This window comes from Coloeus monedula, assembly GCF_965178545.1.
Source record: "Coloeus monedula genome assembly, chromosome: Z".
Lineage (NCBI taxonomy): Eukaryota > Metazoa > Chordata > Aves > Passeriformes > Corvidae > Coloeus > Coloeus monedula.
Window position 1 is genome coordinate 9,062,939 of NC_138822.1, and position 27,726 is coordinate 9,090,664.

Below are 27,726 nucleotides of genomic sequence, written 5' to 3' on the forward strand. Positions count from 1 at the left end.
CTAGACACTGAAAAGGTAAAAATCACTCTTCTGTACTAAGAGGAGCTCCCCTCTCTACGGAGCTTGAACATAACACAGACAGATCTGACGAGACAGCTCTTGTGTGCTCCATGTGGGCCCCTGCCTGCTTGAACATTTTCCTCACCAAAGGAATATGCAACAGTATTTTAGAACTTGGGATTAGCCTCAATTACTTCAAGCCCTCTCCTACTTCCAAGTCCCAGCTTCCCCAGAATCACCCAGTGCTGCAAGCAGAAGGTAAGGCCATCTCTACAGGATTCCAGGCCATACAGCCAGGTGCCATCTTCAGCAAACAGTGGCTCTTCTAGGTGGCAAGCAAAAAGTCTCACCTTGTAGTTTGGTGAGCAGCAGTTGTATCACAGACAAAGCTTCTGTTCTTATGGATGTGTAGCTTTTGTTTTCTAAGGGATTTAAAGAAAACAGACAAGAAAACCCAAAACCACAGTGAGAACCAAATGCACTAACCTTACAAAAACCAGTCACCTCTGTGATCTCCAGACCATTTTTAGTGGCACAGTTCACTAAGCTCTTGTTTGCGCTGTCAGTCTGCAGTGCTCTTCAGTTAGGCACATTTGAAAGTCAACAACTGGAGGCTGACAATTCAATGTGTGCATTTCCTCTGCCACTACGACAGAGCTACTGCTCCTTACGTATTCCAACAGGGAAAAGAATGCTGCCATAGCTGCAGTGTGATGGCAGACAACTTCTGTGCATAATAGACTGTTCTGGTGAGTTGTACTGGCTAGAAACCATACAAATGGTAACAGTCAGCTTTAAGTGAGGGTATGCATGAACCCTACGCCAGCCATCAAGCACAAACTTGTCGCAAAAAGTTACTTGTTCTCTAAACTAAAATCTTATTAAGGTGAGGACCCTAGTCCTCATTCCATGAGGACTGATACCTAAAAGAAACTTTCTCCAAAGGGGTGTCTGAATTGGTAGCTAGCACTAAAGTAGGTGCTGTCTTTAAGCACATCAGAAACAAGACCACATGCAGGTACAAGATTGGGGGTACTACAGTCACAGGACAAGTGGGAACACTACTAAAGTAATGAAGAGGCCCATGACTGTCAACATGACACAGGTAGCACTTATATCCCCTATATATGGATGCCTTGCTCTGGTAGAGCACAAACTGCCTCTAAGCCTTGGAGCTTCATTTACTGGCTGAAAAAATCTGCAGTATCTTTTGGATACTTGGATACTATAATCTTGGATAGACAATGCATATGTATCTAAAAAGTCTGAACAGTGGAGGAGAAAAGCTTGTGTTTCATTAATGTGTTTCATTGATTATGTTCTGAGAGGTTGCACAGTCTGCTCTCTGCCCTTGCCTCCTCTTGCAGAGCTCTCTTGGACCAGAGGAATGCATTTCTCTGTGCACTGCACCCTGCACAGTAGTGTCTTGAACAGTGCAACTTCACAATAATCACACTGCAGTGCAAGGAAGGGCTATATGTTACCTCTGACAGCTTACGCTTATTCTGCATTTCCTCTACCACACAAACCTCCACAGGGCAACTGCATTAACATGCAAATCATCATCCATCACAAACCAGCAGAAGTCCATTTACCTAAAGAATGGGTGATAGAGGAACAGGTTTCCAACAGTATTTCTGTCAAAGCCACAGGGTCAGAGTGCTCCTCATCAAACAGCATTAGCCTGTCAAATGCAAAAACAGTCAGGCACCCTGCATCACTGGCACAGAAGTCTGCTCAACTTCTCCAAGAATTCAGTGACATGAAGTTCATTAAACAGTTTCAAGCAACAAAGAGAAGACAAATCACTGAAGTGGACTGCAGAAAGAAGAATTACCCTTGAAAGTAGGCATTCATGGCTTGTAGCACTCCAAGCTGCACTTTCCACGTGCTCAGTTTCAGACGGTCACACATTAACTTGCAAAACTCTTGGCGATAGCAACCTACAGGAAAATAAGGATATCACTGTGTTACCACAGGGCAAGGCAGAAGGAAACACACACTGGTCTGTCTCTGAAGTGCTCCTCAACAAGTGACATCAAGCTAATCAATGCATATGACCAAGTCAACATCCCATAACAAGTGACCCTGAAAATCTTCACATCAACTCACTCATTACAAATGCTGGCAGAAGAAACACCTGCATTACACACCCTGGCATGCTAATAAAAGCAACCTTTTCCCACCCCTCTCCAGGTATTCCCAATTCTTCCACCTTGTACCAGCTTTGATGCAAATGTAAACATGAGCAGCAGTTAGGCTTTTCATTAGGCAAGCCACCTCACTCATCCTGTATGTCTATAAACTCAGAACACTTTCATGAAGCGAATTTAAGACAACAGTAAAGGAATTTTCCCAAGGATGGGTTACTTTGCAGGAAAGCTGTTGGGGCAGCTTTCTCACTGAAGACCCTTACAAACTGCCAGCAGTGAGATCCTGCATCTTCTCAAAAGCCTCCCCATTCTGCACATGATCTCCAGGTTCCTCCCTCCTTCTGCTTTCCATTTTATGAGAAAATAGTTTGTTCTGCATGTAATGAGCTGACTTACGCTGTGTTTCTGGGCTCCTCGGCCAGGCTTTGCCCAGGGTCTCGAAGGCACAGATCAGGGACTCCATCTGAACCTCCTTCTCCCTCATGTCCTCATCCTCTTCATCGTGCTTTGGAAAAGCCGCTCCCATGCTCTCCAGAGAGTTCTGTGGAGGCCATGGGGGAAGATGTGATTGACAGAAGGATGAGGGCAGGCTAGGCACACACTGCAGTGCAGCTCACTCTTCCCCTGCAGCCTGCACACACCCGCCCTCGTGCCCAGCTCTGGCGCTGCTGGCAGCCTGCAGAGGGGCACAGCAGGCTCTGCAGCCGGGCTCCCAAACATGTGCCTGTGCTACATGAGTCCCACTGTCAGAGCTGCAAGGCTCTGCTGATACTAAACACAAAATACTCTGCACAGCTTCCCAGGAGCCTTTTGCTGCCTGTAGAGTAGCCAGGAATTAACTTTCCATGTGGTAACAGGGCAGTGCTGGACATCACAGGCAGGACTCTGTCTAGAGAACAGTTGGGCTAATTCAGAATTTGGGCAGCACAGGTACAACCACCCCAGGGCTCATCACAGTCTGGTATTCAGCACCACCAAAGATCTGGCTGAGTGTGAGGAATCATCAGCCCTCTGGGAAGAAGCCTGGCATGCAGTCAGCATCATTGGGACTGCCACCACTTGGGTGTTCTGCTTTGAAAGAGAGAAAACTCAAGAAGTTGAACTGTCACCTTCTTTATCATGGGAAAGATGACATCAGCAAGCTCCTGGAACCGGTCTTCCTTTGTTGCCTGCAACACCCCAGCTGCACAGCGCAGTGCCACCATCTTATACTTCAGGTTTTCTTTACGACATTCTTTCAGGAGAGCCTGGACAATATCTGTGATGGTGGGCTGACCAGGCACTGACTTCTGCAGCTCTGCACTGAAATGAAAGGCACATGGACACTATCACACCCATGTTAATCTCTTCCCAAAATGCGCTTTTCCCAGAGAGGAATTAATTCCTGTAGCCAGGCACTCAGTTGCCTATCAATAATTGTAACAGAAGTTACACAGTGGAGCTCTTCTTTACTCTTTCTCTGTTCTGCCTGTTTTATTTTCTTCTTTTCTCACATGCTTCTAAGGCACTTGCTCCCTCACTATTCTTCTACCTCTTCCTCTCTTTTCCCATTTAAGGTCTCCATCTTCCCCCTGTTTCTGCTTTCCTCTTAGCAACTGTGGCCTGTCAACATCTTCCTCTTCCTCTCTGAATCAACCATTTACTTCTGCAGGTCTCTATGAAGCATCACTTGCTCCTCACACGCTGACAGGTGATCAAGATGGCGATGACAAACCTTCTAGAATCTCCTTAGTACCCTATAGGCAATAACACTGTACAACAACCTCCATTTTGAGATCTCAGATCACTCAAGGCACTTACCTACAGGCACAGACGACACTGGCAATGGCCTTCAACAGCTCCTCCTGCAATGACAAAAGAGACATCACTGAAAAGTGCCACACAGCCAAAACGCACCGTCCTGCTGCACAGGGCAAACCTTTGTATTCATTCCCCTGCAAGAGGCAGTGGGGATACACTTTGACACCAGTTTGGAGAAGTAATGTTTGCCTGTCTCCTGCCACTCCTGCTGCAAAGGACTTAGCTTTCAATCTGCACAGAACTGGCAGCAGCACCCCATAGCACATGCCAGTACCCCTCAAGGCTAGAAATGGTGCAGTGGAATTAGTCTAAGTGGGAACCCAACTCCTAAAGCAATCTGAATTTCACCAGTCACTTCTGTATCTGCTAAATGCAGGGCAAAAGGCAGACTCCCTACATCAGCGTTCTCATTGCGCTGCTCTGCAGCACAGAACATTGCATTTCCTGGCTCAAGGGCAGCACCCTGCGGGGCTCACTGCAAACCACGAGGTGACAATTCCTTCTTTACCTTCCCAGTCCAGGTTCTCCCTGGCAGGCCTTGCAGCAGTGCAGAGAGCACCATCCCCAGATGTGGCGGTACAAGGGAGCCTGTCTGTTTGGCAATTGATGCCATGGCAGCTGCTCCCTGAGCTTTCATTTTCCAGGACTGGGACTGCAGAGCCTTCTGGGTGATGGATATCAACTCCTGCAAATACAGTCTGATCCCACCCTGAGTACCTGCACATCAAATGGAGGAAAACTGTAATTTGCCACAAAACAAACAAAAATTTGATCTTATTAAAAAAATAAAAAACACAACAAAAACACCACAAGCAAACAAGCCCAACACTACCTTGGAGAAAAAAAACAAACAACTGGTTACAGATCTTTTGAGGTTTCTGGCCATGAGACACATCAGAAAGGCCTACTTCAGGCAAAGGGGTGAAGAATTCCTCCCAGCCTGATTGAAGCTGGGTTCTTTTCTAGGGGTTCCAAACAAAAGTCTTTGTTGTGTGTTCAGACACCGAGCTCATTTCAGTGCTCCAAGACAGCAGACTAGACATTGTGTTAGCCTGTTTCTAAGGAATATAATGTCTTTTTTTTTTTTCCCCCAAGAACAGGTCACTAGAAAACCTTTTTCAGCTCCTTTCTCAGACTCCAGAAAAGTCATCTGGTGACTGAGGAACCAGACCGAAATCTAAAAGTGCCAGCAAAACAATACTATAATGCATCCAGATCTTCCTGCACAGACAGAACAGCCCTTCTATAGCACAGATTCATTCATTGAAGCTAAACCCAAAGGTATTATCACAGGGATCTCCAACATGAGACACAGGCCAAAGGCCCTTGTCACTCTGAAGTGTGCAGCAGCCCCTAAAGGCTGGCATCAAAATTCCCAAAGATGTCTAGTTATCTGTACCATCAGGGCCATATTACAGTGGCATTCAGTGTCTCACAATTTCAAAATACTTCTGATTGTGCCTGTCCATCCTTGTGATTAATGCCCCTGTAATTATTTTAATTAGCCAGAGAAGATAACCTTCATACAAGAAATCTAGAGCAAGGAAGAAAATGGAAACAAGCTTCCCAAATCTCTTACCATGAAAATTCTGTATTTTCAAAATGGAATTCCAGAAAGCATGCTATTTCTTGTCCCATGCTTCCCAGAAAGCTTTATTATTCTTAACGCAACATACCAGGTACATTTTCCTGCCAAACTTCAGTCCACAGAGTAGAATTCTCTTTCTCTCCTTTCTCTTCTTCGGGAACTTCATGCATTCCAAGAAAAGCCAACGGCAGCACATGCTTGGCATGGTTCTTCAGTACATCTGGGCTGTAGCGTCCCACAGCATGCACAGTTAAAGCACACCCTGCTCTGTAAACTGGCTCTGAAGGAGCAAAACAAGCACATTATGACTGGGAAGCAGAATTATCCTTTTAACTGCTTGGTCTGACTCTGGGGAAACAGAGTAATGCACGATATTGTGTATCAATATAACGTATAGGAATTATTCAGGCAGTGAAACCAAGCATCACAATACAGACCTATTTCTTTACTAGCTTTTGCTATCACCAGGAACTTTTTCTGCACTGTATTCTGTAAGTGAATACCCCAAAAACAACATACCTTCCTTCTCCATGTACCAGCTGCTGAGTTTGTGCAGCAGCTTCTCAGTGCTACTGTCTCGGGAAGTCTGTAACAGGCAAGAGACTCAAATTATTCAAACGCTTCATAGAAGACCACCAATAAAAAAGCAAAATAAAACCTAAAGCCCAACTCACCCTGACTAGATGCCCCATAGCAAAGGCAAAAGACTTCTGTACCACGCTGTTGCGATCAGTCAGGCCACTAAGTAAAGCACTCATAAGTTTGCCTGTTGGAAGAGACTTTTTTTTATCAAAAGCATCATGTTTTATTGCTATGGCAAGAATTACAATGGCCTGCATTTCATTACACTGCCTGAGTTTTTGCATTTTTCCTCACTGCATGTATATGGGGTTATAAGTCTATCTGGTCCTCACGTTTAAACTAGTGCTAGTGTTTTGCACACCTTGACTGATAAGGTTCCTATATGCAAGTACTCCAGCTGATCATGCTTTCAGCTTCATTTCTATTTGGCAACAGAAAGGTGAAGTTCTTTCTAATATCAGAAAGAGACGCAATGAAGCAAAGTCCCTGTTCATGGTCCCCCCATAGCTCAAGTTGAAGGAACAAGTGCATATTGACAGTGCTGCACTAACACAGGCATTGTAGCTCCAAGAAAGTGAAGAAATATTTTTGCCTATTCCTGCTCAGTACTATTCCGTCAACTCCTTCCTCTACCTCTTCAAACTTGTTGAGGTACTGAACCTACTCCAAGCATGCCAATCTCAAACCAAAAAAGTAACTTTAAACAGCTCTCTGATTAAAATATATGTGTAAAGATCATTCTTGTGCTAAAACCAAGGGAAGAAACACCACAGCAACAAAAAGCACCTTTAAAACCTGATATTAGAGACAAACCTTACCTGAATAAGGTGTTAAGTCTTGAGGGCACTGTGTGGTTAATGACACAATTACACTGGCACAGCCCCCCTGGAAGATTGCAAGGGAAAACAAAGGTAGGATAAAGCAATATTTGCCTCTGGTCATTACTGTAAATACTTGTTGTGGTGCTACCTGCACTTGTAAGACATGATCTAGACCCACTCAGCCTCTATTCTCATAAGCCAAGAGCAGTAAAGGTAGAACCAGTAGAAGTTTGCAAAACATGAATGACAAGAATTGAAATAGAAAGTGAAAAAGGACCCACACCCAGGATAGATGATCCTAGAAGATTTACAGCAATCAAGGACAACCTTCTGCACTCATGTGTCACACAGCACAGCAGCCACGTAGCCTAGAGTAGCTTAAGGCAGCACACATTCAGAAATGTGATGTAATGGAGTGGGACTCATGTCAAATGACTCCAGTATGTATGAACCCAAGCTGCTGCTTTAAAAGACATAGTCAAAAGAACCATATTTACATTGACACTGCTCTATATTCCCTTCTTCATTTCTAAAAGAACTACTAAAACCACAGACGTACCTTTGTGCCAAGGCCAACTCCACTTTTGATCAGTTCACACAGCCGAGGGACCAACTCTCCGAGGACAGACACATCCAAATACTGCAAGCTCTAGAGAAAGGCAAAAGAGAGGGAGAGAGAGGAAGAAAGAACAAAAACAAGAAAAAAGAAAGGTAATGGTGGCAGACTTAAGTTGGTGTACTTCTAGCTCAGGTTGCCTCAGCACTGCTGGCTGGTCCTCAGCTGAATCACAAGAGTTTGCTGCATGATGAGAAAAAGCCAACAAGAAGCACCTTCCACCACATACAGATTCTCTTGTCCCACTTCTCTGCTGAGCTGACCTTGCTAAAACTCATTAGCTGGAACTGATGTACTCCTGCACTCCAACTTTTCAGGAAGCCTGAAAGTAACACACTAGTGAGAACGAGGTGAAAAGGGAGTGTGTGTCTTAGGACAAAACCCAACATCTCCCCAGCTCTCTGAAACCAGGAAGTAGTAACATATCCAAACTAAACAATGAAATGAAAACCAGTTAAGACAGTTTTTAAACAGGTCAAGACACACAAATGTATGGTATAAATGACATAAAGGTACAAGAGGGATGTGATTAGTATAGTTTTTAATCTGCTATGCCTAAAATGCCACTGGGTGAAACAGAAAGCCTCATGTTACCAGCACACAGTCTGCAGAGGGGAGATCCATTCTCTAGCAAATTCAAGGATCACATGCTAAATGAAGGTAACTATTTCTGAGCTTCCAAAGTAGGAGCAACTGTTACTTCACCCTCCAGCACTGGTATGGTGAAGGAAATTATCCACATAATCTCCCAGCCAGCTCCAGAATATAGAATGGCTCATAGGCCAGGACATCTTCACAATACTCCAGGAAAGCCATTACTATCTCTCCCCTACCCTAGGAAATCCCAATCAATGATCAGGGCACTACAACTGTCCCCCCACGGCTGGCAGGGTAGAGGCATGGCCTGGAGGAGGGACAGCAGCAGCTGCTGCAGCCTGCAGGTTTGCAGCAAGTACACTTTTACATGGAGCCTTTCATTCCCAACTGCTTTACACTCTATAAATAGAGATCACTTCACCTGACACCAAAACTCAATTCCACACGCTGTTATATACAGGAGGGCTTGCTGTTGCTGTTTTTCCTTAAGTAGAGGAAACAATAAACTACTCTGGTGGCTATAGCTCCCCTAAAACTTCCTCAGCCCTCACATCCTCTACCTGCCCACATGCCCCTGGCTGTGTGCAATACCTGAGCAAAAAAGGGGGGACTTTTTTGGGAAGGGACAGGTTCTTACAGAGGACAGGGAGTTCTTCCATGACAGATCCTACAGTACAGCATCTGGGCATCAGCAACTCCTCCTCCAACAGCAGGAAACTCTGGTGCCAAACATCACTTGCTGACAGTGCTTTCAGTGATATCAGCATTTTCTCTAAATATCTCCACCATGAAGTACAGGCAAGGCCCAGATAGGAGTATCTAAGGTACCACAAGGCAATGGTTGAACAGCAATTGTGCCTTACAAACAATGATTATCATCAGTTGAACACCCAGGTGAGAAGTTGATTTTGGAGCTGTGGGCCAGAGATTAAGAGAAATGCTAGCTAACATATGCCACAACCATCTGAGCCCACATCCAAAGAAAAGCACTTGAAGGATGCCCTCTTCATCAAAGCAGGCAGGTCTTCAGATGAAGAAACAATCCATCTAATTCCAAATGGAGCCAAAGTTATTCACAACTGATCTGAGGGGCAAGCACTGGTAGCATGATGAGAAGTCTGTACATGAAAAAAAGTGGACAGCCAGCCACATGGAGATGTGATAATAAAATGAACCCTGAAGAGATATTTCATAAAGCTTCCATTTCAATTCTTATTCTTCTACAACATACCTTACGCTGGAATCCTTCTGAAATAAATACTTACCATGTTAATGGTTTCCATCATGGGAGATGACTTGACAGCACTAAGTCTGGCACTATCCATTGCAGTCTAAAAGAAAAAACCAACATGAAAAAACCCCAAACAAACGCAAGTGTAAACACAACATGAAAACAGTAGAAAGTGCAACATCAGCTGTACTCACTACCTCATGCTAAAATCCATTTCAGATGCATAGAGAAAGCAATTATGCCTATAGACTATGAATGTTTCCCTTTCAGAGGCAGATGGATGTTCTAGAGGGAGGGAGAGAGGGAGGGAAAACAAAGAGGAGCAAAAGAGATAAAATCCCACACTGAACTGTTCACATTGTTCACTCCTTTTTCATTTGCAAGGGCTAAGTTTGACCCTCTTCCCTCCCACAATGAAATTAACTAAATTTGCGTCTAGTCAGTGGGTTTCAATCACTTTCCCAGAAGATTGTGATTGATTAATACAGTTCTTTGACAAAAATTAAAGGACACAGTGCTGCCAACATCCACCTCCAGCCCATAGTGCTATGGCACACCTTCCAATTTAAGTTATATGAAGTCCTGAAGTTAATCCCTTGGGAAAAACAGCAGTGGCATTTAAAAACAGATTACTAAGATTTCTCTTCACTTTTGGAAATATATAGTGGTTTAGGGAATACAGATAATCCCAATCCTTCAAAAAAACTCCCACATTTGTCCAGCCATATTGTGTGACCAAACTTTTTAGTAACTTACTAGCTATTTTTCTTTGCTTTTTGAACACCTCTCTACCAATCTGCTGTTCTTCTGTTCACTGAATGAAGATCAAATATTTGTTATCTCTGTTCTGTTGATACTTTCCCACTATAGCTGCACTTACTTTCTCTTGATCTGTTGCAGAAAGACTCAAATAATTGAGGACTTGAGGCTCCAGCACACTCAAGGATTCCAACAGGGCTGGGATAAGTTTTGGTGCATGAGGTTTCAGCATAGACCCAGCACTTTTACTGATCTTCACCAGAGTGTTAATGCTGGAAAATGATTAAAAGGGAAGATCAACAGAGGTACACACAGACTGATCTGAAAAGCCTCTCTGATCTACTGTAATCCAGATATACCAATATAAATCTTCCTTCAAACAAAACCATGTGTATTTTTTTGTTTAAGCAAAATTATTCCCTAGCCCTGAGCTTCCAAGGGATGTTATGTTATATTCTGGCCAGAGATTATTTACTCTGGCCCCGGAATCACAAAGGTAATGGGCAAAGAGGCAGTACTGCAGACAGATGTGGGAAGAAATCACACACCCTCACATTTTAAAGGAGCACTGGGCAAAGTCACCTTGGGATGTCTACTGTCTCTGCCCAAGAAAAGACAAGTTACAGTAACCTATTCAAATTCTGCTAGTCAGTTTCAGACAGATCACATCTCTCATGCTGCCTTTTGACAAATGGTTTTCATATCTTCAGAAAAATGAAAAAAGTTCAAGAAATATTCACTATAATTTGTTAGAAGCCTTCTAGTCTAATAATTATTTTTGTGAAGACCAGCTAGCTACACTCCAACTCTGAATTTTCCAGTTTTTCTGTCCTTCAGTCAAAGGAAAGAATAAACAAGGTTACAAACTGACAAGCATACGAAGTCCCTACACATGAAGGGACATTGAACTGTTACAAGACATAAAATGTATTTGAACAGTGTGACCAAATTCAGTCACGTCTTGGATGTGAACTGTCAATACTCACAAGCACTTGTGAAATCAGACATGACTGTTTGAAGAACCATGAGACTTTTTGTTTGCAACCAGAACAGATATGCCAGTCCCAAAGGACAGCCTTAGCACAGCACACTGCTTGTGGATCAGCCTGCCATTTGCACACGGAGAAAAGAACTTCCTGCTGGGGACTGAATCCGTGCATTTTTAGAGAGGCCACAAACTCCCAAAAGACATGCAGAGTTCTCAGGTCTGCTGTTTAAACTATGTGAAAAAAGAACTCAGCAGGAAAGCTCTTTTGGAGAGCAACTTGTCACTTCAAACACAAAGAACATTCTGCAACTCAGGTGAACAAGCTTGGTGTCTTTGGGGCAAATCATGACCTGACCCCCACGTGCAAAACTAACCTGAGAGATCGGACTTCAGCAACTGTGCTTACTATTCCTTTGTCTAGGAGGCAAGGGAGCAACACAGCTATCGTCTTCTGACCTGCTGCTCCTTTAGCGGGATCACACATTTTCACACAGACCTGGAGACAGGTGAGAATCAGTGCTGCAAACATGTACAAACCTCCCCCTCAGATTACTTCCTTCAGACACAAGGAGCCAACAGCAACTAGACAAACTGCTCATAGCCAAGCCCAGGCTCTGTTACACCTTCATCTTCTCTCCACAAGGTAGTAAAGCCCCAAAATTCACTCCTAAAAGAGTTTCAACTACAGTCAACTTCCAGAAAAGGCAAATTCAGAACCTAGCAGGCCTTGACCTGAATCTGGATGAAGAGATGAACCAAACGGCCTCTCAGTTGAAGGACAGCCTATCTCAGCCACAGGGACTCAATCATTCTATGCGGCAGAGCAGCAAGTCCCAGATGAGAACAGATTCTGCAAACGCAACATTTCACAACATTTTGGGACCAGATCCTCTCTTGCAGCATTAAAATGTCATGCACTATGAAGACTGTGATTTCAAACACAGTGCTTTCGATCCACTGCCACCAATGTGACTTTTTTAGAGGATTACCAAACAAAATATTAAGTGACATATGTGTACTACACCCAAAAAACCTTGCCAGTAACAGCATCACAGAGAAGTCCATATACAATTACTCTGTTTCATACCAGTGAAGTACCACCAGGCTAGGTCAACTAGATCAGTCAGTCTTGTGTTGAAGTTACAGTAAGTTTACTTAAATTCCATCCCCAAGTAAGGAAAAAAAAAAAATCAGAGGAAAAAAACCCAGTTTATTATATCCTTCCTTTGCTCATACAGAACTTAACATCACATTACCCTCAAGCAGCAGGACTTCACTAGGCATCAATAAAAGTACAGGGAAGTATGTGTTGATGCTTATTTTGATTGCTTTCTAGGGGGCTGTTCAGTCTTCCACAACTGCATCTTACACTAGAGATCCTCTCAAGACAACAGTCTATGGTAAATACAGTTTGTGGTCACTCCTGATGTCAAAACCATACATGTCTTGTCTACATGTGCATACGACAAAATTGTAGACTTTTACCTTGCTTAAAGTTTTTAGGGCTAGTTCTGCTGCCTTTCGCACAGTCTCCTAAAAAAGAAGTCAACAATCATTTCTGCTATTTTTATTCTTCTAGAATGATTCATATTAATTGATAAGCATTAACACTCATACTGACAAGGCTATCTTCATGGCTAATTAATATATTTAAAAGAAAGTATTACAGCATTGTTAAAAGAAATTCTTGCTTTGATCCATCTGAGTATCTGGTACAATCAATAGATTAACAGAGCTCAAACCTGGAAGGAACCAAAGACTCTGACTTCATATATGCAAGTCATTTCAGCACACAAGCAGCCCAAAAGTAATGTTTCTATATTCAAAATTAAGCAACTACTCAGGAATTCTTTTATATCAAGGAAAAGTCCCAAATCATCTAGAATAACCACAGCAGGAACAAAACCCAACACTTCAAACATACAGAGAATTTCCAAGGTATGGCATGGAAATTTTACTTGCAAGGAGCATGAATTCCTAGTCTGCTTAATACTCAAAACTCCCATTGGCTTCAAGCTGACTTGAAGAGAATTTCTCTTTAAACACCTCAGAGCTTGATCACTGTACTGTTTGCTGAAGATTCCTATTCAATTCTCAGTTCCATTACCTTAATGTCATCTTGCACTCTGAACAGGACTTCCCAGATCTCTGGAAGCTTGTCTATGATATCATCCAAAGGTCTTCCTCTTAGTAAGTCATTTAGTGCCAGACAACTGCAAACAGGGAATTTTATTTCTTTCACACAGTGTCCTTACTTGATATAGGTGTATATACAAAGACATGCTTATAAATATAAATAGCTTTAAAAAATGAGAACTGTTTCACATTCCTTACTTTCCCCAAACCCTAGATCTACTCTGTCACAAGAATGTCTCCTTTAGCAGAGAAAAAAAATGCTCAGTCATTCAGGTAAAACCTGAAACAGCTGATAGGAAGTGAAAAAGGCTGCTGTGGTGAACATTGCTACTGCAAACATTCCAGTGACAAAATTGTATTAGTCTTCTTTTCTTTAAGCATAGGATAAGAAACCAAAATGGTATCAAGTATGGAATTGATATTAAAATGGAGGTTTTCAATACAGCATGGCTACAAACCATTAAAAACATAAAGCAGTTTATTAAAAATGGCATCCTGCTGCCAAGTACATAATTGTCAGATTGACAAGGTTTTCTAAGAGAAAGCATTATTTCAGATTTAAGGATAGGCAAGAACTAGTAACCAGAAAACTCATTCTTCAGAGAATGTAGTTTAGTATAAAGCTACAAGCAATAAAAAATTTCAGGCATATAGCTTCAAGTATCATACTTCCTAGGGCAGGCTACAAGGCTGGGCTCTACCCTCATGAGAGGACGTGTCCTCTTTTCCCCCTCAGCTTCTTCAGGTTAACAAGTTTATGGTGAACAAGAATTGAGTTCAAAGACAAATCTAATATTTTTCCTAGCAATACCTGGATTCTCTGATCCTCCAAAGACTGCTGGTTAGGTTACTGATCAAATCCTCAAGAACTTCCTTCATGTACTTATCAACCTATAATTAAAAAAAGGAAGAATCATGAAACAAGCACAGCTATGCATCCTTGTCCTGTACTCTGTAAAAAAAGAGTCCTTTTGGACAATACAACCTGCTTTCAGCCTCATCAGATGAACTAATGCTTGCCAGTGCTGTGCAAACTTTCTCTGACTGTGCTTTAGACATGCCATTCTCTGCACTGCTCGAGTGCTTAACATTGTGAAAGATGCAATAAGAAAAGTCCCCCAGGCCTTTATCAACTGAACTGTTAAAATGCAACACCAAACATGCATTTACTCAAGAAGCAGTTGTGCTTTGATGAGGGATCAGAGTGAATGACTTCACATTAAGATCAGCTTTCCTAGGAGAAAAGGTAGCAAACCCAATTCCAAGCCTTGCAGAACCAGAGCAAGAGCATCTTATGAAAAACACTTACTCTTGAAATACACCTAGGAGGAGTTCTCAAATGGATGGAATAGCCTCCATCCATGGGCTTCCTCCCACTTTAAAAACTGAGGAACTATATTTAGATGCTCTTGCTTTAGGAAGGCATCTTAGGCCATAAGGATTCCTGAAGAGCTTCTCATAGGCAGTATCAAAGCAATATCAAAGTGGAAAGACCCCATTGTAAGTAAATAATAAATTTTAATGCTGGCTACAAAACAAGGTCTGGAATATCCTTTCACATATGAGAGACAGTGCAAAACCTTTGCACAAGCTCCAGCTCATCCCTGGATTCCAACACCTCCTTTCCAGGGCAGTACCTCACCCCTTTCTGCACAGCCCGTCCTTTCACAAAGTGCACCTGTCCCATGAGGATCTCTGATACACTGCTGGCTGGCAGCAAACCCCCTTGCTGCATTTTGCTGGTCACTCACCATCGACTTGTCAGTGACCAACGCATTCCAAATGCTGGTCATTGCCTGTCGAATGCCCAGGTTGGGGTCAAACTGGTAACGGTAGAGCCGAGGAAGAAGCTGGGGCAAAAATGGAGCCAGCTGCTCTCCAGCCTTGGCAGCTATCACATTGAAACCAAAAGCTGCTCCCTGAAATGACAAAAAAAAAGTATTTGCTGAAACATTGCTCACTCCCTCAGTTATTGCTCAGTGGGCACAACACAGTCAGGGGCAAAGCTGACTGACATAGTTCAGATTTAGACCAAATCAAAAGGACTAGAATGGTACTAGAATTAGCCCATCCTCACTGCTACAGCACCACAGTGATCTCAAGCATACAATCACACTCAGCAGACAACATACTACTTCAAAACTTTCTTCCAACCTTTATTTCAAGATACTGATTGATCTCATTTGCAGAAGTAGTACTGGTGAATTAAAACTATGAAGATTTAAATATGTTCTTCCAAAAGAGATTCTTGGCAAAACTGGTGAGGGTGCGCCACTGCTTCCTTACAACTCTGCTGCTTTAGAAGAATTAGAATAACTTAGCAACCACTAAACCAAAACCAAAATAACTCCACCTTATTTCTAGAACCTGAAATTTCTGGGGAATATAATTTTGCATCTGTCTATATTTACTTTAAATTTAAATATTCTTTTATGATCTTTTCTTTCTTCAACACTATCAGTTCCACTGTCATTTCTAATACAGTGGAAATTATGCTTGCCTGTGAAGTCCCATGGGATTTGGCAGGATAGCCCGAGAAGAAATTACTCAATGAAAGCAGTGCCTCTACTGACTTCATATTTTCTGACTTTCAGTGTCAAAAGCTGCCACTCAAAAGCCCCCACTAAAGACTTCACAGGACAGGATGTGTTGTTTGGGTTAATCTAAAAAACAGCAAGACACATTTTCAGTTACAACCATGAAAAGCAAGAAGTTGCAGAAAGTGTAAGGAAAAGTGAGGCATCGCCTGCAAGGCCCTGAACAGCATGCTCTGTTTAGCTCTTACTGGGGGTTTAGGGCACCTAAATTTCAACTTAAAAGATTCTGCAAATTCTATATATACCGAAGCTCAACCCACATCTTCTGAGTGGATTTTCTTGACTCATCCTGGCTGGAGAAATTCCACAAACGTCAGAAACTTCACTATGCTCCTGTGCTTTTGAAATCACAGTGCAAAGAGGGAGGTCTTGAGAGATGTACTGAATTGTCAAATTCTGGATGAAAGTTAAAGCTGGGACTTGCTTTTTGCACTAGGTGGTGTTGTCAGAGACTCAAAACAAGTTCTTTCATGCTTTTGTAAAGCCAGTGAAAAGAGTACCCTCATCAAAGCTCTGAATAGTACACTTCAATGTTCAAACTTATGATGCTCCTTTTTCTACCTGGAAGTGGATACAATAGTATTTTGGCTTTGCTAAAGCTCCCAGATGGTTTAAAGTATCAAAACTTGAGTTTAAAAGGGATACTTTTGACAACAGTGCTTTTTAGCAACTTGTTGCTGATTACTTTTTGCTGTACCTCTTCAGATAGCAAAGATCACTTTCTCTGGCATCCAAAAATTCAACCAGTTTTGAAAATATTGTCACTGTTTGAACACATTAAGGACTGTCTTTCTAAGCACACTCAAAAAATAAAACGATCTCAGTTGATTCAGAGGGGAATGCAGGATTATGTGAACACTCTGATATTGAAGTTTTGTTATAAGAATTTCAAGTAATCCTAAATTTTTTCCTCAGGCTGCTAAATTTGCCTTGGACTGATACCAAAGCATCAATGCCCTCCACATGCAGCTCTCCATAAATCATATCACCAGAAACAGGGAAATGCAGTTCTGTTTCCAGAGTTCACAGTGGGAATGGAAGTCACATGAAAGCAGAGCATTACCTTCCGAGAATTCCACATGGCATGATGGTTGGCCAGATTCATGAATTTGTACACCAGGTCTGGCTGATTGAGGTCACTAGCCAGTGAACAAAGCTCCTTGTAGGTAGAAAGGCCTTGACTTTGAAAAGCAGAAGGGAAATCAGTGTTACTACTTTTAGGTACACAAAAGCTATAAAACCTGAATCTATTTTCCGTTCACACTCTAAAGCAGGCAGAGAAAGGTGGGCAGCACATTTGTATCACATGGAAATAAGTAACTTAGAGAACAAGAAGGAACAAAATGTTCAGGAAGCAGATTTTTAAGGGAATTCTGTTTCAGCACAACTGTCTCTGTCATTGAGACTGTAAGCAAACTTACCCATCTGGGGTTTTACTCAGACCTCCCTGAAATACCACAGTTTCTCCAGTCATCTCATGTTTGGCTCTGATAGAAAAGAGGTCCAGTATTAGCATTACACTTGAATACACTGCACACTATGGAACAGATAGTTTTGCTTTATTAACTCAGTAACTTCACAAGTTGTTTCAGTTCCAATCCCACAAAAAACAAACAGGTGTGCAAAGCTACAACACACTGCAAAGAATGTGACTAACCTGTATAATTTTAACAATAAGGAGACATTACAGCAAGTGAGAGCTTTGCTGTGCAGTCAGAAGGTAGAAAGACAAAATACAGAACGATGGCTTTTTAGTTCTGCCCACACATGAGCCATATAACAGACAACAAATCTCTACACCAAAAAAATATCATTTCCATTCATCGTATTTCTTCCTGCTTACCACCACTGAATCCCTACACTCCAAGCCTAGGTCTTTATCAGTCAGCAGCCAAACCCACACCAGGTTAGACAGCAGAAGTCTATTAAAGAGCATTTCCAACACTGACCAATATAATCTCTAGCTGTGAGTCTTGTAAGACCACTATTTTTCACACTAAAGCTGACAAGCGGTCATTAACACCACTTCCTTAGCAAAAGGCACTTTTCAGCACAAGCAAGTCCCCACTTCTGCAACATTCACAATGTGCAGACCTGCTGCAAGTGGTAATTGTTCTCTGCAATTACACAATGCAGCAAGTAGTAAATCTAACCAAATCTCAACTCATTTGAACTGCTTGAATCAGGACTGACACATTATTTTGAAGCTCTGTTGAACAGAACAAAACCAGAACAACTTCAGTCACAAAATACTCTAAGCTGAATTAAGAAATGCCTCAGTTTGACTCTCTGAGAATGGATATTGGCTTGCCCTTGGCCCCAAAACATCTATTTCTGCACAAAAAAAGGGCACATTTTTATTCTCATCACACACAACTCAGAGCACTCCCTCACTGGGTTCTCAGTTCACTGTACCTTTTCCCAGTCATAAGGGTATCAACGAGCGTAGTGACTAGCTCTTGCTGATCCTGTTCACTTCCTAGTTCATATATCAGCCCAAGACCTTTTGAAGCAACATCTTGACTAAGCTCTGCAAGAGATTTTACCAAGTAAAATTCAAGATAAGCACATAAATTAGCAGTACACAAATTTCAAAAGCAAGGTTCGATCAAAATCGGGGCGTAGCAAACACAGCTCTGTGCTGCACTTCACTGCTCTCCATTTCAGTGCAGATCTAGTCTGTCAAGACAACAAAGTTTGCGTTTTGAAGCAGCAATTTGTTCTGAAGGCACAAACCAAATCAAATTAGGTTACATCTTCACGTAAGTATTGTTAGTACAAGTTTTGGAACAGCAAGAAGAGTTCCAAGAGCCATAGGTATTCTGACATGCTAGTGGCACCTGAAATCATTCATGGTAATACTCTCTTCAGCTTCAGAGAGCTTTGCATAGGCTGCTGGATGCCACTCTTTCCACTAGCTGCCATGGGTAGTGCTGTAAGCCAAAATGTGCTAGCTTGAAGAGGCCTCAGAGTTCCTGAACATGCAGTTTCTGTTCATGTTCATCCTGCTGCCCGTAACAGAGCACAAGTAATACCACTTCTGCTACTACAGTCTGAAGGGGCAAATGCAGTGTGCTTTTTAGCAAAACACACAAAAAAGCTGTGCTTCTTATGTGATGCCTAGAAACCACTCCTATTAATGTAAGAAATGGGAAGTTTCTACAGTCATCTTTTAACGCTGACTGAGTGTAGTTAACTTTCTGCCTGTTCCAAGATTCCCTCCAGTCTGATGGATACACACCAAAATACACAATTCTTAAGATACAATAGTACTTACCATCACTATCTGACAGAATCGAAACAAATGCACTCTGAATATCCTTGAGATGAGACTGTAAGATGAGAAAAAAGGACATTATTTTGGACACTTTGTTTAGTCTCCAGGCAAGTTTCTAACAGGTAAACAGAGGCTACTGTCTCAATGGAGTTGCCTATTTGAGCTACACCTAGGACAAGAACTGCCCTTCTTTCCAGACACACAAGTAGCAGTCTGACTGCCACTCACAGAAGATAAGAATTAATTGTCCAGCCCACCATATACATATTCCATGCCATTAGTAAACCACATATTTTATTTTCTTTGTTTAATACAAAGCGGCAATGCATCATAAATCTGGCTTGCAGCCAGACGGGGCTTTCTTCATCTCTGACCTGGTGAGTTTTACCACCTTCCTACAAGGTGCACTGTTAGATGAGTGCAGTACCTGGCAATGTTTTATATGTAACAGCTTACATTCGCCAAGCAGCTTGTCCCAAAGCTCTTTATCAATACTGGAAGAGTATAAAATGGTTACTTGGGGCTATCACAGTGAATAGTACCTCTATGCAGATAGAGGACACTTTGGTTGAGAATGTTTTATTTAGTCCTTGTATAGGACTTTTCACATTCCCTCATTATAGACAAGCACTTGAAATACAAGGTTCCTGAAGCGTACCAAAAAAACCACAGTACCTGAAGCACCTAACTGCTCCTAGGTACCAAAGTTGTGATAAACACCATGAAACAAATGAGTTCAGTTGTTCTCCTCCTTCCCCTCCTAGACCTCTCTTAAGTATTTTCCAAATATAAATCCTAAACACTATACAGATAGCAATCTTTTCTTCCCAAGGGAAGATGTATTGCTACTGCATCTTATAAAAGCTATTTACACTGAGCTTACTCTGACTTGGATGCAAGTCAGATGTTTACAAAGGTGACAAACACCCTTGTTCATCTGCCAGATAATCTGCTCCTCTAGAAACAAAAGACAGGCCATGTCTCAAAAAGACCTCAGTAAGGACTGCACCAGCATGGGCAGAAAAGAGGCAGTAGAAGTGAAGGGGAAGAAAGGGACAGAAACAAGGTGAGAAGCAAAAAATAGGGGCAAGGAGCCAGTGCTAGGAAAAGCTATATTTCTTACCTTAATTGCTTTGTGGGCGCTCAGCTTCTTCACCAATGACAGAAGCCAGATGCAAGCTGCCTGCCTAACATGTGGGTTGGGACTGATGATGTGCTTATTCAAAATAAGGTCTAGGACCCAGGGAACCACGTCATTCACTTTCAAATCTATATGAAAAAAAATAAAGGTGCAGGGGAGGAGCTTTGAGAATCACCCATTTTAATGTCAAAATAACGAAAAACCTAATAAACCCAAAAGTAGTCAGGTGATACATTTATCTCTGCTTATCTAGGAAGTCACTGGAGTCACTGGGAAAATAATAATAGTAGAACAAATAATAGAAGTACAGAGTCCTAAACCTTCATGAACATGTTTCAGAGCCTGTGGCCAAGAAGAGGTACCATTCATGTTGCCTAAAACTCAGGGCACTACTTTTCTTTTTCTGTTAGGACTCAAAATCTCTGGAGCAATGGCAAGCCTTAATTTCTACCACATGCTCAGCTTTGTGTACACTAGACATCTAAGACCACTCTCACAAAATTAAAATGTGTTTGCAGGTCTGAGGCTGGTATTTACAGTTGCCTGATTTGAAGTTAGCACTTTGTCACACTTGTATTTCAATGGGTACAAAATCTTAGTACTTAAATAAAATTTCTGCATTTATTGCATGTAAATTTCACTTAATTGTATCACTTGAAGTTGTTGGGAAACACTTGCAATTTGATTTTATAACCCTATTTTCCTGTTCAGGCTTCAAAATGGTATTTTAAAAGATTTGTGTATTAAAACTCAAAACTAACTCAACACAGCAAACAAAAAAGAAAAAGCCAAATAGGGAGTCAAGTGGCAATGAATTACATAAGAAGCTACTTAAACAGGCCATGAAATAAAGACTTCTGCCTTCTGAGCAGATGGATGTGACGAGGTAAAACAACCTGTATATAACCACAAACACAAAACCTCTCTTGCATGTACTGTTATAAATCAAAAACCACAGAAATGAAGCTATGGAGCCCAGTGTTAGTCCAGACATTTCCCAACCCAGCCCCTACATTAGGAAGGCGTACCTGAAGGAGGGATATATTCCTCCTCTGTGACCGTCCATGCATCCCGTGCAGCCACCGAGCTGGTTCCAACAGCAGCACTAGTAATAGCTTCACCAACAGTGAACTGCAGTTCTATCTGTTTGGCCTGAAAAACACATCAGAGCATCACTGACAGTACTAACTAAACACACACCAAAACTTCCGGCACGTAATCCACAAAACCACAGTCTGTTTCCCTGTCCCAATGTTCAGCACCAATTTACAGCAAGATCACTCTTCTGGTGGCACCTCAGACCCACTGAAGTTGATGGAAAAGGAGGAGATGCCAAACTGTCTGAATTGAATGATGAAAGCTAAAATTTCCACACTTTTTTTAAAGGATACCTTTGACAAAGTATTTACTAGTCCCTGCAGAGGTTCAACTTGGTGAAAAGAAAGAACTCGACAGAATGAAAATAAAACCAAGTTCAAATGATGCTGATAGTGATTAGTAAAAATTACTATGGCTTTATTATATAGGTAGTATTGAAAGAATTTCCTGTTGATATCTTAAAAGATGCAGAAATCTTTTTCACATTAAAAGGATTCAGACAGTACTTGCTTTGCTTCACTGTCCTCCTTACACTATTCTCTGAGCCTTCAGGAACAGGATATATACCACTTTTTTGTCATTATTTATGATTAATTTTATGTTGTAAGAACTGGTTTCCATAACTTCTGAGTACCTTCTAGATTGCTTTCCTTATGCTCTAGAAGCACAAAATGCTCAGGCACTTGGTGAATTAAGCCCTTAGCATCCTGCAACCTAAGATAAATAGGTTTTTTTCAAGTACACCTTTTACAAAGAAAGTTGCAATGTCCCCATGCAGTTACAGGAGAAAAACACTGCACTCAGAAACATCTTTTGAAGTTTGGGTACACAGTATTCTCAGTACTCTTAGTATTCTAAGTATAGTGATAGGACAAGTGGTTAACTCAAACTGAGAGTAGGTTTCAATGAGCTATTAGGAAGAAATTCCTTATTGTGAAGGTGGTGAGGCACTGGAAGAGGTCGCCCACGGATGTGCCAACCCTGGCAGTGTTCAAGGTCAGGTTGGATGGGGCTTTGAGCGACTTGGTCTAGTGGGAAGTGTCCCTGCCCACAGCAAAGGGGTTGGAACTAGATCATCTTTAAGATCCGTTTCAAACCAAACCATCCTATAATTCCATGGTTCTTGCTTGTTTGATCACATCAGATTGGAGGACCCAGCAAAGCATGCCTGATACTCAACAGCCACTTCTACAATGCAGAATCCTACGTCAGTATCAGCAAGGAAGAAAGGTAAAACAAGCTGTAAATGCAGAACACTAAAAAAGCTCCTTTTATGTAATTTTGTAATCTGGCATACTGCAGTATGTATAGAAGCTCTGAGGTACAGTAAAGAATGCAGTGCACTGCAATGATACATACAGATGGATAAGAGATACATATATTCCTACAAGCTTCTAATTCAAGTGAGTCATATCAGCTGATGAAGTTCAGATAAAGGTGTATCTATATTACCTACTGTCAGGGTACCTTTGAAGGCCAAAGTACAGGCCTAAGGCTTCATTAATGTAAGCTCTGGAGAATTTATATATACAGTGTGCAAAAAAAAATCCATAAGCCTCCTGAAGGAGAATGAGTATTTGTCTCAGACTGAGGCAGACACCTGGACTAGCAAGTTTTTAAACTGTGATATAAAACATTTTACCAGCCCAAAGTCTACCTCTGCTCTCTATTTAAAGGCAGTTTTAAAAAACCCAGAGGCACTATTACAAAAAGACGACTCCCTTTGTAAACCTGGCTCTAGACTACATAAAAAGTATCCAAAGAGAAATATTCACTGCAATATAAAGGATAATACATTGATAGTGTCTCACCTCCACAGAATCCATTAAACCCTGCAGCAGCAGCTTCTGGTGGGGAAAATCTTCATCTCCCACTGGGAAGTAACCTAGTGTTTGTATTGCTCGTTCCTTCATCTTAAATATAAATGAAAAATAACACCATCATATAACCTTTCTGTAAATCCAGAAGATGCACTTTAAACCCACTATTTCTCATCCTTACTGAAGTTTCACTCAAGGTATCAGAAGGACATGCAAGCAGCTTAGATCAACCAGTGCACCCCTTTTCCAAAGCAGATCAGAACAAATGTCCTGTTACCTTTGAAAATTATTTGCAGGCAAAAGAAGATACTCCCATTTTTCTTGAATTAAAATTATACCATTCATATTTTCATCCCTTAAGCCCCTACTTATGACTATAGAAAGCACAAGTGATCAGTGCAATATTAGAAAGACCCTGACCCTAACCAACTCACTAAAGCCAACAAAAAGCCTAATTCCTTTGAAAAACAAGGCTGAGTTCAGCAGATAATATATATACCTAATGAGCATTCAAGAAATGAACAGGAATCATAACAACACTACAAAAATCTTGCCTTATTTGTTTCCTTGCTGGAAGGGATTCTGGCCAATAAGTTTTCAACAAGTTGCAGCTTTGTAAATCCTGTTCCTTCGTTGGGAATTGGCAAGGGGCCATTCCTGCCGATCTCCCCAAGAGCTGTACAAGCACCCACCACAAGGAAGGGAGAGGTGCTGTCCAGAAAAGAACCTACAGGAAAAAGCAAGCCAGGATGACTCAAGTTTTGTATTATTATTTTTATTATTATTATTATTTAGCAGTGGGCAGGCACTTGTATTTTACCCATGCAAGTAGCAAAGCATTTATCTCCTCTACAGCTGGTAGGAAGCATCATGCTCGAAAAAAATCAAAATGAAAGGAGACACTGAGAGGAATCTAGGGAACAACACTACTGATTGTGTTGATCTGCATGTGCTGTGTTGGTGTGCATGTTACAAAGTCCACCTAGGTTTTGTTGAAATGTACATACATCTAATCAGATTACATTCTTACAGGCTGTAAATTCTATCACAAAAATTGAACTCAAGATTACACTATCTGTGAGCTGAGTATCTCAGAAAAATCCTTAGTTTGGGGTAGATTTAAAAAAACAAACTGTTACACGCAGCAAAGTCTTAGGCAGAAAGTTACCTATTGTCTCTGTTGTTGACTTTATAAGTTGTTCTTGTTCCGGCATGACTGCAGTATTTGGTTGATCTATGTCATGTAGCTCCATTGTTCTGATTTTCCCTTTGGCCAAGTACCTTCCTACTGTAAATCCCAAAGCCAACAAGGATCCATGTTGGACCTCCGGGCTCTACAGACAACACCAACAGTGAAAAAAGTAAGTAACACTTTGCACAAAGCACTGATTTAAAAACACATACGGATGGACAAGCCAGATCAGAAGGCACCCAGAAGAATGCAGAGCTCTAACACATAATAAAACAACAGAGAGTTTGATATTGTTAGTACTCTCTGATGAATGGAGTTCTTTTAAGATTAATTAACAAAACTTAAAAAGAGATTTAGGAGCACGGATTACGATTTATCACCAGCACTCACATGCCTAAAGCTACAATTTGGTAGCTAGACTTAAAAAACCAAAACACACTCTAATAACCAGACATACTCAGACTAAGGGGACAAAACACACTCTTTGGTAAAAAGCACTAGAGGGTAATTGCACTAGATTTGCATTGCTAAGAATGAGAACACACCTGGCCTATAATGAAGGCAATGCCTCTATAGTTTGGCAGGCCACAAACGGTGAAACCTAATTAATACAATTAAACGTCAAAACCACCAATTTCTCCAATGCTGATTTGGTGCTGGAACTATTTAATGACCATGGTTATTTCTACACCTGAATTCGAGCAAAAGGATTTTGTGGAGAAACAAGGCTGTGAGACTGAAATGCTACCTAACTGAAAAACAAAACAAAGGGAAGGGTGCAGGGGCTTAAGCTTGGGTTAGTTCATATCTCTTGTTTTTGAACACGACAAAAAGTTGCACCAGTGCAATTGTGCTGCCAGAATGGGATCCTCAACCTAGCTTGGCCACCAGGGACCATTCCTTGATGTGGTCTCACTGCAGCAAAGCCCGCAGAAGATGGGCCCTTCCCCTACCTCCACTTTCGCTATCCATTCACATTGCAGTCCTTACTGAGACACTAGGATCACCACCACCCCTAGCTGTACAGATTCAAGTGGTTTTGTACAGTAGCAGAAAGTCAGAGCTCTTCCTGACTCTGACTCACAAAGGCATGGGTGTTCACCCTGCTTTTTTTTCCTTTCACAGTTCACATGGGTGTGCGGGGCTGAAAGCAGCAGTGGTGGATTGGGACTCATCTGTACTGGCTTCATGTCTGCAGGAGGTGTGCCCTACACAAAACTGAGCAATGACATGGCTTTGGCTCACAGGCAGAGCCTTCACAGATTCGAAATACATCAGGTTTTTCAACTACAACATAAGGCAAACAGCGCCTCTTGTCAGCCTGTTACCTGCAATGTAAAATGGTGGCGCTTTAAGTCCTTCAGAGAGAGTGATACAAAACCATTTTGGGGAAACAGAACCTAGAAATGCTACTCCTTTCCCTCCCTTGCAGGATTCAAGACACAACAGCACAGAAACCTGACAAATTTGTTTTCAGGACTACTTTTCCAGGCTTGCAGGGGCAAAAGAGAGAAATAAGGATAAGTTGAGGCAGGCAAATCCAGCATGTAAAGACACAGCTGTGGAGGTCTGCTGAGCAGCCCATGTGGGGTGAGAGGGAAGAAGGCACAGCCCTCATACAGCACAAGACCTTGAGCCGTTGAGGACCCAGGAAGCGACTATGGCTCAGGAGGGGATGAGTTGAACACTTAACAAGTTAAAAATATTCTCAGTTCTGTGGGTATCTATGTATGCTCAAGAATAAGGGACTCGTAAACAGTGTGAGGTAGGTAGCGTGATCCATTACCATTCAACAGGATGTGGCTATTTAGCTGGTTAAAACTGGTTAAATACATGATGGTGTTTTGCTTGGGACGTACCTCCAGGAAATCCTCCTACTGACCTTAACAACAGCTTCAGGGATTAATTTATTTAAAGATCAGTTGCACTCACCTACAACAAAAAATCCCTTCTCACCATCCAACTGGAAGTCAGTTAATTTTACATCCAGATTAAGGTTAATACATCCTGGACACGTGGTGAGATTCAAATATCCTATCAGTTACATGACATGTGAAAAAACAAGAAGCAGACAAAGGAAGGTAGTTACATGGCTGTCTTTTGTCATCTTGATCAGCTGCTCCAAGGACACCCTAAGCTCATCTCCAGACATGGTAGACAGCACTACAGAATAAAACAGGGCTGCAAGCTCACGCATTTCCTCTTTGTTAGTGTTCATCAGGTTCTGTGGGAGTTCAAAAAAAAAACAAACCATGAAACATGGAAGCAGCTTCTTACCCAGTCTGTTCATAAAGAGCTTCAATATATAAAGAAAATTCTCATGGAGATACATAAATAGTTCTTAACTCAGAAACCACTCTTTAAATAGCATTATCACTTATTAAGAAACAAAGCCCTCAATTCAACAAAGCATTCATTTTGCATTTTGTAGGAAGAAAACCACTAGCCACAAGAGGGCCACCCACCAGTTCTATGTCAAAACACACAGATCAAATTCCTGGCCAAATTTTGTCTTCAGCTAAGAGCTTCCAGGTTTTGCACTCATACTATGCTAAAAAGCCCCACACCCTGAACCACTGTTTTTTCTGAGCTGCTGGAGGCTTCCGTACCCTTCTTATTAATCAAAGGGGAAAAAAACCCTCAAGAGGGTTAACTGTTTAAATCCAACTGTGACAAAAAAAACATGTCCAGGAAATTACAGTTCTCAAAGCAAAATTATCTACTTTGCATTTGAGATCTGGTATTGTCTAAATAAATAATTAAAAAGTTGAATTTTGGAAGCCTCGGGTAATTTGTTACAATATAATCTTACCTTCATCAGTAATTTGATGTATAATGCAACACACTCCCATGAAAAATTCACACCCTAATCTTTTAATGCCTTGGGCCACCACAAAGACACCAAAATGAGCCAAGCAAACAAACAAGAAATGATCTGTCAGGCTCATGAAATGTAATGTTAACTTCAACTCCAACCTAGCATCAGATCACATATCTGACTTCTAACAAACCCCTCAACCTGTTAGTTCCACTTGGCAAGGCAAAAACACATTAAATTTGATTTACAACAGTATTTCTGAAACTCGGTACTATCAATAACCACCCTAGAAGCTTAATTCTGCAAATGGAACTAGGCCAAAGACAAGGAAAGGTTTTCTACAAATGATGAGGAATACTGAAAAGAGGAATTTTTTAAAGTACTCTCCTGTGTGGTTCATACCTGCATACGAACCACAATGAGAAGTGATAACCTGCATACAGTGTAATGCAGCACAGATATCATCAAGAGAAACTATTAGAACACATTCTAGTGTTTTTTAACCTTGACTA

The 27,726-nt window shown here is 41.6% G+C and overlaps 1 protein-coding gene across 3 annotated transcripts in view; it reads right to left on the reverse strand.

Moving 5' to 3' along the window:
* The window catches only part of ECPAS (Ecm29 proteasome adaptor and scaffold), a 60,312-nt gene that overhangs the window by 3,284 nt on the left and 29,302 nt on the right, over positions 1–27,726 (reverse strand). For all 3 annotated transcript variants that reach the window (XM_082302025.1, XM_082302024.1, XM_082302026.1), the window contains 29 exons: positions 26,486–26,620; positions 24,373–24,538; positions 23,759–23,931; positions 23,196–23,297; positions 21,315–21,438; positions 20,269–20,414; positions 19,146–19,200; positions 18,284–18,398; positions 17,290–17,355; positions 16,932–17,049; positions 15,023–15,190; positions 14,083–14,162; positions 13,243–13,348; positions 12,621–12,668; positions 11,510–11,631; positions 10,269–10,419; positions 9,423–9,488; positions 7,504–7,593; positions 6,942–7,008; positions 6,216–6,307; positions 6,061–6,127; positions 5,630–5,821; positions 4,462–4,670; positions 3,954–3,997; positions 3,263–3,455; positions 2,550–2,694; positions 1,838–1,943; positions 1,596–1,684; positions 351–422 (listed from right to left, as the gene is read on the reverse strand). In XM_082302025.1, coding sequence (XP_082158151.1) covers positions 351–422; positions 1,596–1,684; positions 1,838–1,943; positions 2,550–2,694; positions 3,263–3,455; positions 3,954–3,997; positions 4,462–4,670; positions 5,630–5,821; positions 6,061–6,127; positions 6,216–6,307; positions 6,942–7,008; positions 7,504–7,593; positions 9,423–9,488; positions 10,269–10,419; positions 11,510–11,631; positions 12,621–12,668; positions 13,243–13,348; positions 14,083–14,162; positions 15,023–15,190; positions 16,932–17,049; positions 17,290–17,355; positions 18,284–18,398; positions 19,146–19,200; positions 20,269–20,414; positions 21,315–21,438; positions 23,196–23,297; positions 23,759–23,931; positions 24,373–24,538; positions 26,486–26,620 — 3,307 coding nt within the window. The remainder of the gene's footprint in view (positions 1–350; positions 423–1,595; positions 1,685–1,837; positions 1,944–2,549; positions 2,695–3,262; positions 3,456–3,953; positions 3,998–4,461; positions 4,671–5,629; positions 5,822–6,060; positions 6,128–6,215; positions 6,308–6,941; positions 7,009–7,503; positions 7,594–9,422; positions 9,489–10,268; positions 10,420–11,509; positions 11,632–12,620; positions 12,669–13,242; positions 13,349–14,082; positions 14,163–15,022; positions 15,191–16,931; positions 17,050–17,289; positions 17,356–18,283; positions 18,399–19,145; positions 19,201–20,268; positions 20,415–21,314; positions 21,439–23,195; positions 23,298–23,758; positions 23,932–24,372; positions 24,539–26,485; positions 26,621–27,726) is intronic.